Consider the following 19,510-nt stretch of genomic DNA (forward strand, 5'->3'; position numbering starts at 1 on the left):
GCTTACAAAAAGGTAGCATATAACATAATAAAAAGAATGTTAAATTTAAAGCTGGTATGTTTTTATTTTTGGTAACTGTAAGAACTAATTGTTTTAGAATATCATAATTAAAATAGTTTGTCTTCTCTGTAATTTCTTAATTTTTGTAGTATTTCCTTATTACTTGTCAAATAAATTATAATTTTCACAGAGCTATGAATTATACATTGTTGAATGCATAATTCTGCATTGTAATGCTCTTTTGCATCTTCTTCTCTTTTCAAAGGTTTTCTTATTGTCTACTTGGCATATGCTTCTGGAATAATATTCACCATGGTTTTGGATGACCTTCCAAACTTAGAAGACATCTATACTTCCTTGTGTACATCAACAATGGAAGACTCAGAGATAGATTTTGACTCTGGACCAGAAGATGATGACACAAAATGTGATAGTGTTTTGGAGGATTCCACAATTTTTGTGGCCTTCAAAGGAAATATAGATGATAAAGACTTCAAATGGAAATTAGATGCAATATTGAAAAATGTACCCAATTTGTTACACATGGGTAATTTGCTTTAATTATTTTTTCTTCTCGTTACTGTTTTTGAAATGTTTGTCCTTCCATGGTTATCTTGAGTTTTACAAAGTAAGTTTGCTAAATTGGATCAAAAGGCTGAATTTAAGTGCAAAAGTGGAATTTTAGGATTTTTTATATAAATGTTTTCTTCCTTTTAAGTATGTAAAAGAACTGAACATAATAAAGTATTGCTTATCATGGAAATTCTTAAATAATCTGCTCTAGTGGATGAAAGTAATTCTCAAGACCCAAATTTATTTGTTTTTAACTCTCTGATCTTCATTTTCCTTATCTATAAATTAAAAAGGTTAAACTGAATCTTTAAGGACCCTTAAAACTTAGAAAACTTATTCCATGGGCCTGCTTGTAATGTACTTTATTCCCTTAGCTTTTATATCAGAACTCGCTGACAGCTTGCTGGATCTAGTCTGCAGCCATGTGTAGGTCCATGATAGTGTTTGAGATTTAGTTTGTTTTTTAATGTTACAGGCTTGCTGTAATGCTAAAATGTAGTGTTTTCATATCCTAACTGAAGCTTAGTTGTCAGTTTTTTTGTTTTGAGATGGAGTCTTGCTCTGTTGCCCAGGCTAGAGTGCAGTGGCATGATCTTGGCTCACCACAATCTCCACCTCCCAGGTTCAAGCAATTCTCCTGCCTTAGCCTCCCGAGTAGCTAGGACTACAGGCATGTGCCACCGTGCCTGGCTAATTTTTGTATTTTTAGTAGAGACAGAGGTTCACTATGTTGGCCAGGCCGGTCTTGAACTCCTCACCTTGTGATCCGCCTGCCTCAGCCTCCCAAAGTGCTGGGAAAACAATATAAATTTGACAACTAGGCACCCACCCAGCCTAGTTGCCTCCCTGTCTCTGTGACTATCTTGCACAAATGTGCCTGGTGAATATTTAAATATGAATATTAAAATTTCAAATACCAAATACATCAGGCACGGTGGGTCACGCCTGTACTCCCAGCACGTTGGGAGGCCAAGGGGGGCAGATCACTTGAGATCAGGAGTTTGAGACCAGCCTGACAAACATGGAGAAGCACCGTCTCTACTAAAAATACAAAATTAGCTGGGCTTGGTGGCACATGCCTGTAATCCCAGCTACTTGGGAGGCTCAGGCAGGAGAATATCGCTTGAACCTTGGAGGCAGAAGTGGTGGTGAGCCAAGATTGTGCCATTACCTTTCAGCCTGGGCAACAAGAGTGAAACTCTGTCTCTAAATAAATAAACATAAAATTTCAAATATTTAATTTGGAGGTATAAAATTGCTTGACATTTTACAAACTGTTAAGAATAAATCTATTGTTTTCCTTTTAAGTGCCCTTTCTTTAACTGTAGTAGATTATAGCTGTGGATTCTCTAATATCCTGTAGTTGTCATATCTGCATCCAGAATTTTTATAGAATTTCACTTGAAATTTGGGGCTCACATGTTCTCAGTTTCTCAGTTTGCATGCATTTAACTGAGCCTAGAAGTAAACATTATTCGGTTCGTTTATTTAGAAGCAGGTCTCACTCTGTTGCCCAGGCTGGAGTGCACTGGCGTGATCTTGGCTCACTGCAGCCTCTACTCCTGGGTTCAAGTGATTCTCCTGCCTCTGCCTCCCGAGTAGCTGGCATTACAGGCATGTGCCAGCACACCTACCTAATTTTTTATTTTTAGTAGAGACAGGGTTTCTTCATGTTGGTCAGGCTGGTCTTGACCTCCTGGCCTCAAGTAATCCGCCCACCTCGGCCTTCCAAAGTGTTGGGATTATAGGCATGAGCCTATTCTATTAATTTAAACTTACCTCTCTCTTCTTCCTTTTGGTCCTTTCTCCTTCTTGCTGCTTTCCATTTATTGATTGCCTGTGGTGTATCAGGTACTATGTTAGGTTTTTTGCATGTATTATCTCGTTTATACCCAAAATCTCATGAAGTAGGTTTTTCATAGTTTTAGAGAAGAAAAAGATAAGTTTCAGAAAGGTTAAATAGCTGGTTAATGGTCACCCAGGTGCTAAGTAGCAAAGCTAGGATTAGATTTGAAATCTGTAGCTCCAAAGCATATGCTCTCTTAGCTATTCCAAGCTGGTACTCCACTTTATTCTTTTGCTGTTTTGGTTTGTTTTTTGATTCCATGTCCTCTGGTGGCTAAAAGATTACTAATATAATTCTTTTTCTTTCACAATTAAGAGTCCAGCAAGCTAAAAGTACAAAAGGTGGAGCCCTGGAACAGTGTGCGTGTGACATTCAATATCCCCCGGGAAGCAGCGGAGCGGCTACGGATCCTTGCTCAGAGCAACAACCAGCAGCTTCGGGATCTAGGGATTCTCTCCGTTCAGATTGAAGGTCTTTTATTTTGCCATGTGCCCATCTAGACCAAAATAATTACAGCAGTAGAATATAGCATGATTTTCTATGCCTCTTTGTCTGTTCCTCTGCTTTTGTGTTTCAAGAATACCAAGCAACTCATGTGGCTTGTACTTTGCTTTGCAGTTCCTTAGGATGAGGAGGTACTGAGGTTATTGCTGGGTCCTGATGGTGTTTAGCATCTGCAGCCTTAGACTCATTCCTTTGGCTAATTTTCATCATCAGTCTTTCAGACTTTGATTTTACTGGCATCCTGATCAGGAATTGATTTGTCTTATTAATTTTTTTTTTAGTTATGTGGTTTTCTTTGTTTTTGTTGTTGTTTTTAGAGACGGAGTCTTTCTATGTTGCCCAGGCTGGACTCAAACTCTTGAGCTCAGATGATCCTCCCACCTCAGCCTCCTAAGTATCTGGGACTATACATGTGCCAGTGTGCCCAGCTTAACATCAATTTAATTTACTTCTTCCACCAAATGAACTTTAGTGTTTATTCAGCTAACAGATTATGAAGCCTTCAGCAGTGCTTTTGTAGCAGCATTCATTTTCTCTTCTTTTTCTTCTTTTTTTTTTTTTTTTTTTTTGAGACAGTCTCGCTCTGTCACCCAGGCTGGAGTGCAGTGACATGATCTCAGCTCTCTGCAACCTCCACCTCCCAGGTTCAAGCAATTCTCCTCCCTCAGCCTCCTGAGTAGCTGGGATTACAGGTGCATACCACCATGCCTAGTTAATTTTTATATTTTTAGTAGAGATGGGTTTCACCATATTGACCAGGTTGGTTTTGAACTCCTGATCTCAGGTGATCCACCCGCCTTGGCCTCCCAAACTGCTGGGATTATAGGTGTGAACCATTGCGCTGGCCCACAGTCTTCATTTTTAATATTTTCACCAGAATGATCTCTTTCAAAATGAAAATTGGATGAGCATGTGCACACATAGACCCCTGCACACACACACACACCCTACACTCCTAGCTTACTATCCTATTGTCACTTGGTATTATTCAAAGAATGAAAACCAAACTTCTTACCATGACCTCAGGCCTTATATGGTCTCTCCTCTACCTTCCTCATCCAGCCTTATCTTGTATAACTCTCCTCCCTTCCCTCTGTATTCCAGCTTCTCAGCTTTCTCTTCCTTCCGCCACAGGTCCTTCGCATTTATGTCGTCTCTAAATGAAATACTATCCCCTACCAGTCCCCCTTTCCCTAGTCCATGTCTGCTCAGCCTTCAAGTATCAGCTTAAATCTTGAGGGAGTATTTTCTGAACTCCTTTGTCAAGTCAGTCCTTTGCTATGTACTCTCACAAAAGTTTGTTTCTCTCCCTCAGATAATTTATCTCACACTTTCATTAGAGCAATTTGATTATTGTTTTATCCCCCATAGACTATAAGCTTTAGCATTTGGAATACAATGATAAATATTGTCCTTACTGTTAAAAACTTGGAAGAGTTTATGACTTTAGTAAGGAAGACAAACCTGTGAGAGAGGTAAGTACCTATCATGTGGGGGGGAGGTCTTTGGAAGCTCAGCAAACCTTACTTCCCCTCCTGTGTTGATATAACCAGTTGACAACCAGTAATTCCAGCTTTCCCTTTCACTGTAGGCCAGGTCCTCCAGGCCCTGTGCTTACTTAGAACCTAAATGCTCCATGAAACCTCAGCAACTAAGGTCATCATTTTATTTATAGAAGTGAGACACATTTTAGGCAGTCTAGCATTGTAGGTTGCTGTGCCCCCAAAGGGGCAATACCAACAGACAGATTATTTAAAAGGGTTATATTTAGATTGAGAAATAGGATAAATTTCACCATTTGATAAATGAGAGAATAGTGGCTTAAACAATAACCACTTCAATTTGAAAAATGTTGAATTATCTAAAAGGATCCAGAAAAGTAAAATTAATTCATAGCAATCTGTAGGATGAACTAATAGAAAGCGTGGAAGTCGAACAACTATTTGGTAAAAATCACAATATGAGAACTGTTTATACTTTAAGGAACACAAAGGGGGTTTCTTTAAAACCCCAGATGTTTTATGGTCTATGTTACCTATTGAAAGGCTTTGCGAGAGACAACTTTGCTGGGAGTCACTGGGCAGCTTTTGTGGGGTCGTCGGCGTCTGGGATCTGCCTCGGCGTGTCTTTGGCATTGCTCAGCCCCTGCTGCCGCGCGGCAGGCAGAGCTCACACTTCTGTCCCCCAGCTGGTCGGGGGTCCATACACCGCCTCGATGGTGGCTCTGCAGGAGACGCGGACCAGACCACAGTCCATGCCCTGAGCGGACTGCATTATGAGGCATCTGCCTTCTGCCGTGGCCAAGTGGTGCATGGCTTCAGCCGTGGCTCCAAGCAGCTGAGCATCCCCACGGCTAATTTTCCTGAGCAAGTGGTAGATAATCTTCCAGCTGATATAGCCACTGGCATTTATTATGGTTGGGCCAGTGTTGGAAGTGGAAATGTCCATAAGATGGTGGTGAGCATAGGCTGGAACCCATACTACAAGAATACGAAGAAGTCTATGGAAACACATATCATGCATATCTCAATGTGGCCGTTGTCCACTACCTCAGACCAGAAGAGAACTTTGATTCTTTAGAGTCACTTATTTCAACAATTCAAGGTGATATTGAGGAAGCTAAGAAACGACTAGATTTACCAGAACATTTGAAAATCAAAGAAGACAGTTTCTTCCAGGTTTCCAAAAGCAAAACAATGAATGGCCACTGATGAAAAATTGTATTATTTATTCATTCACTGTAAAGTGTTTCTGTGTTTATTACTGTCCAGCCTCATCTTGGTTATGTTTTAAAAATCAAACACTTTCCTACAGTTGTGAATTAAACAGTACAATGTAGTTACCATATCATGCTTCAGCTGTTAAATGAAGCCCATTGTGTCATAGCACTAAAAAGATTCATTTAAAAATCAAGATTTAAAAAATACATATTGATTAAAATGTACCACTAGAAAGGTATTACTTGTGTATAAGTATGGGTAAAACGGCAAGTCACTAGTTTGAGATGAAATCATGGTAAAATACCAGCATGTATGTACTTGTATAGTGTACACTTCTGAACAAAGAAGGCTTACAAAAGTAAAGGCATTAAGGCCAAGTGCAGTGGCTCATGCCTGTAATCCCAGCACTTTGGGAGCCGAGGTGGGAGGATTGCTTGAGCTCAGGAGTTCAAGACCAGTCTCGGCAACATAGCGAGACCCCATCTCTATTAAAAAAAAAAAAAAGGAAATGCATTATATAGAAAATTGATAGTTTATCGTAAACCTACAGGGAAGAAACCCAGACTTTGTATTTTTGATATTTTATGCATTAATACATTACAAACATGAAGATGTTTGTAAAATTTTGTTTTAGTTATTTTCTTTGAGGTCGCATCATTGTACCATCTTCATTTTTGTATAGAGCTGCTTCAGTGCTAAGTCCTCTGGACTTCCCCTATCTGTTTTTTGTTGTTGTTGTTGAAGACAGTAAAATAAGTTTTTAAATCTTTGAAAAAAAAAAAAAGACTTTGAAACCTTAATAGTGTTTTTTACTGGAGAAGGAAGTACCAGTTTTTTCTCTTAATCAGACCTACTTCCTTCAGGTTTCTAAAAGGATAAAACTCTGATTCTCCCTTAATATCATAGCCATAAATTAAAACATGAGTACTAGCAAGGAAGCAAATAGATAACGTATTTTAAGAAATTATGGAATTCACATATGACAACGATTATCACAATACAGAAAGAGTTCTTTAACTTTTAGGCTACATGCATGTCCCAGGTGATCTTTGTTCCCACACTACTGGAAATCTAGGCAGGAGTGGAAGTGATGGCAGCAGCTATTGTTTTTATGGAGCTGGACTGTTGATTTTGTAAGTTATGAGAAGGAATGCTGGCCAGGTGCAGTGGCTCACTCCTGTAATCTCAACACTTTGGGAGGCCGAGGTGAGCAGATCACTTGAGGTCAGGAATTTGAGACCAGCCTGGCCAACGTGGTGAAACCCCGTCTCTACTAAAAATACAAAAACTAGCTGAGTGTGATGGTGCGTACCTGTAGTCCCAGCTATTAAGGTTCCTAAGGAGACTGAAGCACGAGAACTGCTTGAACCCAGGAGGTGGAGGTTGCAGTGAGCCGAGATCACACCACTGCATTCCAGCCTGGGTGACAAGAGCGAGACTTCCTATCAAAAAAAGAGGGAATGTTACCACTATCATGTCTGCTGCAAGGCTTGTGGGACAGGTGGTTCTCCCAATAGTCCATTCTTTATTGACAAATACTCCCTGTACCCTTCCTTTTTTGAGTTTTGGCCAGGGAGTTGGGGAAACATCTTTTTTGGGGACATTTTGTGCCCCCTCTGTAAATTCATGGTGATCTAAAGTGGTAGTCTGCTAACTTTTTCTTTAAAGGGCCAAGAATAAGTATTTTTGGCTTTGCAGACCATAAGATCTTAACTCACAAGTACTCAGCTCCCTCTTGTAGATCAAAAACAGCCATAGGCAATATGTAAACAAGTAAATATGGCAGGGTTCCAGTAACACCTTATTTAAGTAAACATGCAGTGGGCTGGATTAGGCCCATAGGATGTAGTTTGTGGACCCCTAATTGGCAAGTTTGGGAGCCAGTAGTGTTCTCTTTAGCATGAATTAGCACATATGCAGTTGGCAAATAGGAGAATGATAGCAGTATAATGTAGAAATTCTGTTTGTTAATATGTGATTTTTTTTTCCTTAGGTAAGAGGTGTTGGAAGAGTAGATATAGAATTATAATTATCAATCAGAAAAAGCTTTTAGCTCCGCTATTACATATGTGGGAGTCTTTTCAGTTCTATTAAAATTAAGACTGAGAATGTACATACGTGTGCCTTCTTGATGTGTATCCCCCAGCCTTGGCCTTGTGTGGCTCTCAGCTCATGAGAGGTTGCATTTCCTCCTGTGCCCACCTTAATGGCAGCCCCTCTGGCTCAGAGCTCCACTGCATCTACATTATCTCAGCACCTTTAACCAGACATTTCCATTCCATTTTTTCCAGTGTTTTGCCTCCACCAGTTAATTGCTTTTATTACAGCTCTGGTTACAAAGTCTCATAGGTTTTGTATTTGCCCCAACGCTGTTATTTTCAGTATAAGATCTGATAAATGTGAGGTTTTTCAGGAATTAATTTATCATGTAGAAAAACGTCTATAATTCTTTGTAAGGTTATAATGAGAGGACCATTTTGTATTTAATAAGTAGCTAATGAGCACCTGCCGTATACCAGGCACTATTTTATGTATATAGGGTGTATTATATACGGTCATATAATTTATCATCTAAATTAGGATACCTTTTCTTTTTTCTTTTAGAGAATTGTTATCCTGATTTTACAGCCAACTTTTTTTTTTTTTTTGAGACAAGGTCTCACTCTGTCACCTGGGCTGGAGTGCAGTGGTACAAATACAACTCACTGTAGCCTCAGGCTCCTGGGCTCAAGTGATCCTCCCGTCTCAGCCTCCTTGGTAGCTAGGACCACAGGTGTGTGCTACCACACCTGACTAATTTTTCATAGAGATGGCGTCTCACGATGTTGCTGGTCTTGAACTTCTGGTCTGAAGCATTCCTCCCACCTTGGTCTCCCAAAGTGCTGGGATTACAAACGTGAGTTACCATGCCCAGTCTAAATTAGGACACTTCTGAAAATGAAAGAGAATGCTATTAATTATGCTGGAACAACAGATGTAAAGGAACTAGGAGAGACTTGTGATTACCCCTGTATGGTGATGGGGGAGGCAGGCAAGAAAGTGAGTAAGTGAATGATCACATGGAATGTGCTCTGCAGAAATAGCAAGATGTTACGATAAAAGTTACCTAACCTTGGATAAGATGGTTGGTAGAGGACTTTTTGGGCATGTGACACTGAAGGTTACATGAAAATTGAGAAGCTAGCTATGCGAAGAGTGCAGAGAACTGTTCTAGGCAGAGGAAATCACATGAGCAAAGGCCTTGAGGTGAGAAGCAGCCTTGTGTGCCTAAGAAACTTAAAAAAAAAAAACCCACTGGGGCTGAATCCTTGTTATTGAAGGAGAAAAATAGCATGAGATGAGAGGTTAAAGAGATAGGGCTAAATATGGGCAGTCCAGTATTGGTAGCTACAAACTATATGTTGCTGTTGGGCACTGAAAATGTGGCTAGTTAAAACTGACATGTGCTGTAAGTATAAAATACATATTAAATTTTGAAGATTTGGTATCCCCCAAAAAATATCTCAATAATTTTTATATTGGCTGGGCTCAATGGCTCACACCTGTAGTCCCAGCACTTGGGAAGGCTGAGGCCAGGAGGATTGCTTGAGCCCAGGAGTTTGAGACTAGCCTGGACAATATAGTGACACCCTGTCTCTACAAAAAAATTTAAAATGAAAAGAATTAGCCAGGCATGGTGGCATACTCCTGTAGTCACAGCTACTTGGGAGGCTGATGTGATAGGATCACTTAAGCCCAGTAGATCGATGCCGTAGTGAGCTGTGATCTCACCACTGCATTCCAGCCTGGGCAACAGAGGGAGACCCTATCTCAAAAAATAATAATTTTTACATTAATTATATGTTGCAATAACAACACATTGGTTGTATTAAGTGAAATAAATTATAATTAATTTCATCTGTTTCTTACTGTGGTCTCTAGAAAAATTTAAATTGCATGTGTGGCTCATACTGTATTTCTGTTGAACAGTACTTGGCTAGGTAGATAATTTGAGGCCTTGTAGAGCCTGTTAAGAAGTTTGGTTTTTATTTCCAAAATAGTGGGAAGCAATGGACCTGTTTTAAGCAGAGGATTGATATGAACCTGATGTCCTTTTCCAGAACAGTATTCTTTCTACTTAGAATGTCTTAACAAGTTTGGTATATTAATAGTTCCCTTCCTTTGGTGGAAACCCTCATGACCTGTGTTCTCTTTCTCTTTTACACCTGATTCTTAGAGGCAAGCTAGAGCATCTGGTAGCTCCCAGTGATTATTTCCTTTTTGGTAGGATGTTTGTTTCCTGTGACCAGCAAACCTTCTTGGTTAAAATAGACATAGAAAGCTGACCTAGGCTGAGTGTGGTGGCTCATGCCTGTAGTAATCCCAACACTTTGGGAGGCCAAGGCAGGTGGATCACGAGGTCAGGAGATTAAGATCATCCTGGAAAACGTGGTGAAACCCCATCTCTACTAAAAATACAAAAATTATTGGGTATGGTTCCACGCGCCTGTAATCCCAGCTACTTGAGAGGCAGAGGCAGGAGAATCACTTGAACCTGGAAGGCAGAGTTTGCAGTGAGTGAGCCAAGATCACGCCACTGCACTCCAGCCTGGCGACAGATCAAGACTTCATCTCAAAAAGGAAGGAAAGAAAGAAAGCTGCCCCATATCAGTGACAGGACAGAGGAGACTGCAATGCCTCATTAACTTTGTGCTTTACCATCTGACCCTGTGAATCAGAACCCTGCAATATAGAAGGACTTAAGTGAGTGCAGCCTTTCAGCTCAGCGGCCACAGACTAGTTATATTTTAACTCTCCACAAGGTGGTGCCCTCTTATAACAGTAGTCAAAATTTTGGATTAAGTGCAGGAAGCATTCTGTAGCTTGTTTCAGACACCTTTTTTATCATTGGACCAAGTAAGATTTAAGTTGCCTCTAAGTTTACAGTCTACTTAATTGGAATACTTCTAGTAACATTATGAGGGTATTGTGAAGCTTAAATAAGATAAAATTTTAAATCCTATACATAGCTGGACATGCTGGTATTTGCCTATGGTCCCAGCTACTCAGGAGGCTGAGGCAGGAGGATCCCTTGGGCCCAGGAATTTAAGGCAGTGGTGAGCTATATGATTGTGCCACTGCACTCCAGCCTGGGTGACTAAGTGAGACCCCATCTCAAAAAACAAAAACCTGTAGAAATATTGGTCCTATCATCATGTGTTTCAGAAAGTAGATTTGTAGCACCCTATCTCCTCTTCATTGCATGATTTTTTTTCCTGCTGGAAATATGTTTATATTGCAGTTATTGAAAGGAAATGGTATTTTGTTCACAAGTGTTAGTGTCCCTGCACCAGTATATGTTATTTCTTCATTAAACCTACTTATATTTAATATATTTCTTCTGATCATAAATTACCAAAAGGAAGTCTAGGATTTTGCAAGTTTTTGAGAACATTTTCTTCCATTACATACACACACCCCACATACAATTGGTAAGATGGCTGAAAATGAATATTCAGAGTTCCAAGATCTCTGTTGATACTAAATATCATTCATAATTGCCCTGCTTCCCTCTTACAAGTAAGAATTGGTTATATCGCCTTGTGCTTCAAGCAACCTACTCAGATGGGTTGAAGAAAGACCCATCTAGATGAAACTTACCCTTTTTCTGCTTTCTATAAACAAAATCTGCATCTTATTCTAAGGATTTCCTTTTTATAACTTGACTGTCATTTTCAGGGGAAGGTGCTATCAACCTGGCTTTGGCTCAGAACCGAAGCCAAGAAGTGAGAATGAATGGACCCACGGGAGCTGGAAATTCAGTTAGGATGGAGGCAGGATTTCCTATGGCAGGTGGTCCAGGTAAGACCTCCCACTCAATCGTATGACATTTTACTAGTTTCCTTTTTTGGCTTTATTTGATCATTTGAGTCCTGCAAGATAGATGAGGGTTCATGGCATACTTAACATCTCTATTTGCTGAATCAGGAAAGCTAGGCATGAGTCATTCCCAGAGTCTAGGGGTCACAGCATGAAGCATCTTTGCAATCTTTTGGTCTCATTCTTAAAGGTTGATGAACACTGAGCCATGCAGCAGACATTTATTGCCTTCTGCTGTGTGACAGGACCTGTGCTAACTGTTGGAAATAGAAATGAGGCCACGCGCGGTGGCTCAAGCCTGTAATCCCAGCACTTTGGGAGGCCGAGACGGGTGGATCACAAGGTCAAGGATCGAGACCATCCTGGTCGACATGGTGAAACCCCGTCTCTACTGAAAAAAAAAATACAAAAAATTAGCTGGGCATAGTGGCGTGTGCCTGTAATCCCAGCTACTCAGGAGGCTGAGGCAGGAGAATTGCCTGAACCCAGGAGGCGGAGGTTGCGGTGAGCTGAGATCGCGCCATTGCACTCCAGCCTGGGTAACGAGCGAAACTCCATCTCAAAAAAAAAGGAAAGGAATGAATGAGACATTTTCTACCCTCAGTATGTTAGTAGTACAATGGAGAATGTAGCTTTCCAACTCCCACTTTCACTGGGGCTAAGAATATCTGTGAATTGAGTTCTTATGTGGAATCTGAAGATGTATATGGGAGAATAGGTGTTTTTATGTATTTTGAATTTGAGAGAGTTGTAAATTGCTTTTTTTCTAGTAATCCTGAAATTTCTTCTTCAGAGATTGAACTCAATATTCTATGAATCTCAGAATATTAGAATTGAGCTGGCTGTCATTTAAAGCTGAGGAAGCTGTGGAACTCACATAAAGGAAGTGATTTCCCCAGAGTCAAGGAGCAATAAACTAATACCACAGATCTTCTAACTACCAGTTCAGTGCTTTTTTCACTGGACTAGTGGCTTTCAAATTTTTTCAGTTGCAGGACCCTTTATTCAAATAAAATAGAAAAGCATAGCTGCTGTGGTTGAAGCAGAGTAAGAACCTGCTTACCCAGTCATTCCCCTCCCACCCTACCAGAGTAGCTCTTAGAGAAATGCAGCAGTATAGAGGAGCTCAATTATAAATCTTATAAAGATGCTATTCTTGGCCGGGCGTGGTGGCTCACGCCTATAGTCCCAGCACTTTGGGAGGTTGAGGTGGGTGGATCACCTGAGGTCAGGAGTTCAAGACCAACCTGGCCAAGATGGTGAAATCCCGTCTCTACTAAAAATACATAAATTAGCCTGGCGTGGTGACAGGTGCCTAAAATCCCAGCTACTCAGGAGGCTGAGGCAGGAGAATTGCTTCAACCTGGGAGGCAGAGGTTGCAATGAGCTGAGATCGCGCCACTGCACTTGAGCCTGGGCAACAGATGCTATTCTGAACTGTAACTAATGAGTTGATCACAAAATTGGAAACAGGGTTTTATTCTGGTTACTACCATTTGCTGGTTACCTCAAGCTAGTTACTGTACTTCCCCAAGCAATACTTTTTTCACGTATAGAATGAAAAATAATACCTACTGTCTTTTGAGCTCATGCTTGAAGGTGGAAGAGCCCTGAACAGTGCAGCAAACATTTCCTAAGTTCTTGTTAGGACTTAAGAACATATAAATGTCAGGACCTGTGCTGTTGGGCTATTGTGGAATACCATATAATAGGTGTAAAATACCCAGCCTATATTGTGTACATAGATGTAGTTGCCCACAGAAGTCTGAGCACTTGGTGTTAAGGTAGCTTTATTAGAAATTATAGATTGACACTGTTACCACTACTGGAAGGACATGGGCCAGAAGCAGAGTGGGAAAAGCCTAGCCAAGTTACCCCTAGTTAATGAAAGAATGAATAAAGCTGGGATGAGCATCAGGAAATCTGGGTTCTAGTCTCAACTCTTGGCCAAAGGACTTAATATTTACTGACCATGGTTGCCTATAAACATCTTTAATTATGTTCTGGAAACAATGCCAGAGATCCCTTCTAGGCTTAAAATGTTAAGACTCCATTAAATTGGAGTCCATTAATTGCTAGTACCCTAATTGCAAGCTCTCTCAGGCTAGTATCTGGCAAATAGCAAGCATGTTTACTAAGTATCTCTAATAAGTGCATTTAAATTATAGTGTGTGCCTTTTTTTTTTTTTTGAGACAGGGTCAAGTGACCCTCCTGTCTCAGCCCTCCAGTAGCTGGGACTACAGGCTCATGCTACCACACCCGGCTTATTTTTTATTTTTATTTTTGTAGAGACAGGGTTTTGCCATGTTGCCCAGGCTGATTGAATTCCTGGGCTCAAGTGATCTTGCCCACCTCAGCCTCCCAAAGTGCTGGGGTTACAGGTGTGAACTGAGCCACCCTACCTGGCCAATTATAGTGCTATAGTTGATTATTGACCTAGGAAACTGAAACGCTTTAGGTTGAAATCAGGTTAGATTGGTATTTAATGAAGGACTTGGATTGTGATAATGTATAAAGTTTCAGGAATAATCAATTAGTAATGACCTATAGTAACAGTAACATTTTAACCCCCAAGATATCTTTCTTTACCGCCAAGCATATTTTAGGATTGCTTTTCTCTGTTGTCTATTGAGACTTGAAGATGCAAACAAAATTTAATATTAGGTTAAACTAAACAGCTAAATTTTCCTAGGGAAAGAGATCTCAATCCCTTCTAAAACAATAAGTAACTTTAGAATTGTGTATCTAGAACACTTGTTTTTTCTTTTTTTTTAAGATGGGGTTTCACCATGATGGCCAGGCTGGTCTTGAACTCTTGACCTCAGGTGATCCACCCACCTCGGCCTCCCAAAGTGCTAGGATTACAGGCATGAGCCACCACACCTGGCCAGTTTTTCAATTATTCTTAGCACTACTTTCTTCTCTTACCATTGGCAATAGAAAGTTAGCCAATAAGCAAGAGTCTTTTGCAACGAAAACTAAATCCATAGCCTATTTTTTTCATAGCCTTATAGAATTCCATGATTTGTGGGGATACCATAGTAATTTAATACAAGTTTCTCAACTTCAACATTATTGATGTATGGGGCCAATAGCTTTTTGCTGTGGGAGGCTGTCCTGTGCGTTGTGGGATGTTTAGTAGCATCCCTGGCTTCTACCCACCAGATGCCAGTAGTACCACTATTCCTTCTCTACAGTTGTGCCACCTAGAAATGTCTCCAAACATTACCAAATGTCCCCCAGGGGACCAAATTTCCCCTAGGTGAGAGGAAATTTGGTGAAAACCTTGGATCTTGTCCAGATTCCCACCTAGTACCGGAATGCATGTTACAGTGTCACTATTGAACATGTAGTCTCAGCATATATTTGAAAACTTCTGGGACTAGGAAGCTCATTATGGACCAAGAAAGCCTGTTTCTTATCTCATGAGAGCGTTTGGGGGGGGGATTTTTTTTGTTTTGTTTTGTTTTGTTTTGAGAGGGAGTCTCACTCTGTCACCCAGGCTGGAGTACAGTGGTGTGATCTCAGCTCACTGCAATCTCCACCTCCTGGGTTCAAGCAATCCTTTCATCTCAGCCTCCCAAGTAGCTGGGATTACAGGTGTGCACCACCATGCCTGGCTAATTTTTGTATTTTTAGTACAGACAGGGTTTCACCATGTTGGCTAGGCTGGTCTCGAACTCCTGACCTCAAGTGATCCACCTGCCTTGGCCTCCCAAAGTGCTGGGATTACAGGTATGAGCCACCACTCCCAGCCTGTAACATTTAATATGTAGCTGGGCTTGGAAGAAAGCAGAGGGGTGGGAAGAGAAAGTAGAACTCTTTCTAGGGAGGGAAAAAAAACTGTCAAAGGTGAATATTTAATGGCAGTAAACAAATGAGATCCAGCGGGATCCAAGGCATTTGGGCTTTAATGGCCAAGAAGGAATAAAAGATGAAGCTTTGGGTCCACATGAAGAAGCAAATTAGAATTCAGAATTCCTCATGAAGCCAGAATTTTCAGTGAAAGATAAGAAAATGTCACCCTTTCACATAGGAAAACTAATGGGAAATTTGTCTGTGTTCGCTGGGGCTCTAGATGTGAGGTGGGAGAAGGGGTGTTGTGGAACTGTCTTGTCTACCCTCTTAAATTTTGGACATTTACTATGTTGGTGAATACTCATGAACAGCCAGGCTAAGTTATTAACATTAGGTGGGTCTAGACTGGTGATAACTGTTGCAGCTGTGGAGGGGCATATTCCCAACCCAGATCATTGCAGACTTCTACTTAAAGCCTGATATAAACAAGCTTAGATTCCAAATTTATACAATTTAGGATTAGCCTCCCTCCCTCCAGAATTTTAGGTAACAGGAATATCAGAGTATTAACACGACAATCATAAGAAAACAAGACACTATTAAATCATAGGAGAGATGGGGGAACAGAACTTATAGAAATTTAAAAACCATTGAAGTGAATAACTTATTAAGCAAATTAGAAATAGCTGGATTGAAAGGTGAATTTGAAGAAACCACTCAATGCAGCAGAGAAAAATAAAGAGATGGAAATATGAAAGAAGTCAGGAGACACGAAGGATAAAATGAGATGGTTTAACACGTTTGAAAAGAGTTTGTGAAGAAGATAAAGAAATTGAGGGATGACAGTCAAAGAGAGTTTTTCAGAACAGATGAAAGGCGTAAGTCTGCAGATTCAGAAGCCCAGTAATCCTGAGCACTACAAAATAAAAATAAATCTACATCTAGACACAATATCGTAAAACTACAGGACACTAAAAAACAGAATGTTAAAAGCAACCCAAAAGAAAAGACCTATTACTTACAAAGGAAAGGCTATCAGCTTTTCTTGATTTCCCAACAGCAGCATTGGGACAGGAAGCATTGGAATAATTTTTTCAAATTGCTAAGAAAATAATTGATGGCCTAGAATTTTAAACATAGCTATACTATCAAGAGTAGTATGAAATAAAGAGCTTAAAAAAAAAAGAAATAAAGAGCTTTTCAAAGAGAGTAAGAGAATTTACCATTAACAGATCTTTGCTAATTGAACTGCTCAAGGATGTACTTCAGGAAGAAGAAAATTGAACCTAAGATGGAAGAAGTAAGATCTAAGAAGGAATGGTGAGCTAAATAATTGATAAGCATGGGGTAAATCTAAATAAGCACTGACTTATTTAGTAATAATGATGATCATATATTGTCTTTAGTCAGTCAAGTATGTCTGTTGACATTTTAAAGATACCAGTAAAATAACCTGAATAGAATATATAACTTCTAAACTAGCAGTGGAGGATTAAAGAAGAAGACCATGATGAAAACAAATCCAGTAAAATTCAGGAAAAATAGGAAAACAGCACTAAAAAGGAGGGTAAATAGAAATCATAAAATGACAGAATAAATCAAAATATACTTGTAGTTAACAATAAAGGTAAATGGATTACAAACTGACAAAAAGGAAATGATTAATCAGAATAGTATTGTCAGGTTTACCTATGTACAGTTACAGGAAACACATAAAATATAAGGACTCAGAAGGTTCAAAGTTAGAAAGATAAAAGATTAACAAGGTGACTTTTAACCAAGAAAAACAGGTATAATATTTTTATCAGATAAAACAGACATTAAAATTAAAAACATCACTGAAAGTAAATAGGGCCACTATATGATGTAAAAGGAGAAATTCACCAGGAAGTTGGTAAACTCTTAGGTACTTAACAACCTAACCTCAAGACATTTTTAAGAATTACATGTACATAGCAAACCTTAGGGGAGATTTAACAGACCTCTGAGTAATTGATGGGCTAACTTTGTAAAAAATTAGTAAGGATAAAGGGAAGCTTGAATAAACAAAAATAGTTTTTATATAATTGACATTTTAGAAGTCATAATTCAAGAATTCTTAACATTTCTGAGCATAAATGGAAAATTTATACAAATTGACCAGGGATTATTCCAAGAGCCAGTTTTAGTAAATAACAAATATTAATATCATATTAATATCACACAGATCCTGTTCTCTGACCTCAGTGCTTTTAGGTTAAGTCAGTGGCAAAAAAAAAAAAAAAAGAAAAGAAAAGAAAAAGCCTAACCAAAACATCCCATAGTTTTGGAAATGTAAAAATGCATTATAAATACTCAGTGATTTTTAAAAAGCAATCCTGATGGAAATGAGACAATATTTAGAATGGAGTTATGAGAATAATATATACTAAAATGTGTGAGATGTAGCCAGTACAGCACTTGGAAGAAATTTCAAGCTTTCAGAAATTTGTGTTAATGAAGAAGGAATACCAACTGAAAATTAACAAGCTAAGTGCCTGACTTAAAAATTGAGAAAAAGAACAGCAGGGAAATAAGTTAGGAGGGAAATAATAAAGATAAGAGCAGAGATAAGTAAAATATGAATCAAAAAAACAACAGAGCAGCAAAACTGAAAGATGTTTCTTTAAAAAAGAAAATTTTTTTTTGTCCCAGTACTACATTAAAAAAAAAAAAGAAAAAAAAATTTTTTTTTTTTTGGTTTTTTTTGAGACAGAGTTTTGCTCTTGCTCCCCAGTACAATGGTGCGATCTTGGCTCACCACAACCTCCACCTCTTGGGTTCATGCAATTCTCCTGCCTCAGCCTCCCAAGTAGCTGGGATTACAGGCATGCATCCCAACGCCTGGCTAATTTTGTATTTTTAGTAGACACAGGGTTTCTCCATGTTGGTCAGTCTGGTCTTGAACTCCTGACCCCAGGTGATCTGCCCACCTCAGCCTCCCAGAGTGCTGGGATTATAGGCATGAGCCACCATGCCCGGCCTTTTTTCTTTTTCTTTTTTTTTTTTTTGAGAAGGAGTCTTGTTCTGTCATCCAGGCTGGAGTGGCTCACTGCAACCCCTGCCTCCCAGGTTCAAGCAATTCTCCTGCCTCTACCTCCTGAGTAGCTGGGATTACAGGTGCCCAAAACCATGCCCAGCAAATTTTTGTATTTTTAGTAGAGATTGGAGTTTCATGATTAACTTTATGCTAGTAAATTTTTAAGTGTTGGCAAATTAAAATTTAATAAAAATTGACTTAAGATATTGAAAACTTGAAAAGTCTATAACCATTTAAGAAATTGAAATAATTAAAAATGTTTCCCAGTAAATCAATTAGTATAATCTATAAGTCCAGATGGTTTTACAGGAAAGTTTTATGAAACATTTAAAGAACAGATGCACACACTCTTCCAGAGCATAGAAAAAGAAGAAAGGTGCTTTCCAACTTATTCTGAGGTTATTTTCATCTTGATGCCAAAAATCAAAGATGTCACAAAATCTGCCCTTCAAGCTAAATGTCATTTTCTTTTTAGAATTTTTCATTGTTCTATCATTCATACCCCAGCATTCCTAAAAGTGTTCTTTGGCCTACTTAGTCCTGCAAGAGTCTTCATGAGAATTCTGTAGCCAAAGAAAGGAAGAGAGAGTAAGGAAGGCAGTTGTCACTTTTTTTTCTTGAAGACAAGCTCTTGCCCTGTTGCCCAGGCTGGAGAGGAGTGGCATGATCATAGCTCACTGCAACCCGAACTTCTTGGGCTCAAGCAATCCTCTTGCCTCAGCTTCCTAAATAGCTAGTAATCCAGGCGCTCACCACCACACTGGCTGATTTTTTTTATTTTTTGTAGAGACGGGGTCTTGCTCTGTTGCCCAGGCTGATCTCAAACTCCTGGCCTCAAGCAGTCCTCCCACTTTGGCCTCCAAAAGCTCTGGGATTACAGGCATGAGCTATCATGCCTGGCATATTCTCATTTATGAGCATAGATGGTTATTCTGAAAAGTCTAACAGTTTCAGAAATTTTCAGATGTGGAGAAAGAGGAGTTCTCAAACTGCTAGTTTGAGTATAAATTGGTATAACCACTTTTTAGAGCAGTTTACCAATATCTAGTAAAATTAAAGATGCTTAGACTTTAAAACCTAGCAATTCTAAGATATAGTCTAAAGATACGCTCACATATCCATAAGAATTCATGACAAATACACAACATTGC

The 19,510-nt window shown here is 39.4% G+C and overlaps 1 protein-coding gene, 1 long non-coding RNA gene and 1 pseudogene across 41 annotated transcripts in view; 2 read left to right on the top strand and 1 right to left on the bottom strand.

The window, feature by feature from the left end:
* The window catches only part of NCOA6 (nuclear receptor coactivator 6), a 114,924-nt gene that overhangs the window by 49,455 nt on the left and 45,959 nt on the right, over window positions 1–19,510 (top strand). For all 39 annotated transcript variants that reach the window (XR_013535022.1, XR_004742714.3, XR_013535023.1 and 36 more), the window contains 3 exons: window positions 266–547; window positions 2,735–2,890; window positions 11,362–11,484. Coding sequence is in view for 36 of the 39 variants with exons in the window: in XM_078371068.1 (XP_078227194.1) it covers window positions 313–547; window positions 2,735–2,890; window positions 11,362–11,484 (514 nt within the window). In the remaining 3 variants the exon portion in view is untranslated. The remainder of the gene's footprint in view (window positions 1–265; window positions 548–2,734; window positions 2,891–11,361; window positions 11,485–19,510) is intronic.
* LOC128931996 (uncharacterized) overlaps window positions 1–19,510 on the bottom strand; it is a 66,820-nt gene that overhangs the window by 26,082 nt on the left and 21,228 nt on the right. The gene's annotated exons all lie outside the window — the stretch shown is intronic.
* Window positions 3,719–5,932, top strand: LOC103792769 (riboflavin kinase pseudogene; annotated as a pseudogene). The gene has a single exon (XR_619647.5). The product of XR_619647.5 is annotated as a riboflavin kinase pseudogene (transcript).

The sequence above is a fragment of the Callithrix jacchus genome, chromosome 5, assembly GCF_049354715.1.
Source record: "Callithrix jacchus isolate 240 chromosome 5, calJac240_pri, whole genome shotgun sequence".
Taxonomy (NCBI): Eukaryota; Metazoa; Chordata; class Mammalia; order Primates; family Cebidae; genus Callithrix; species Callithrix jacchus.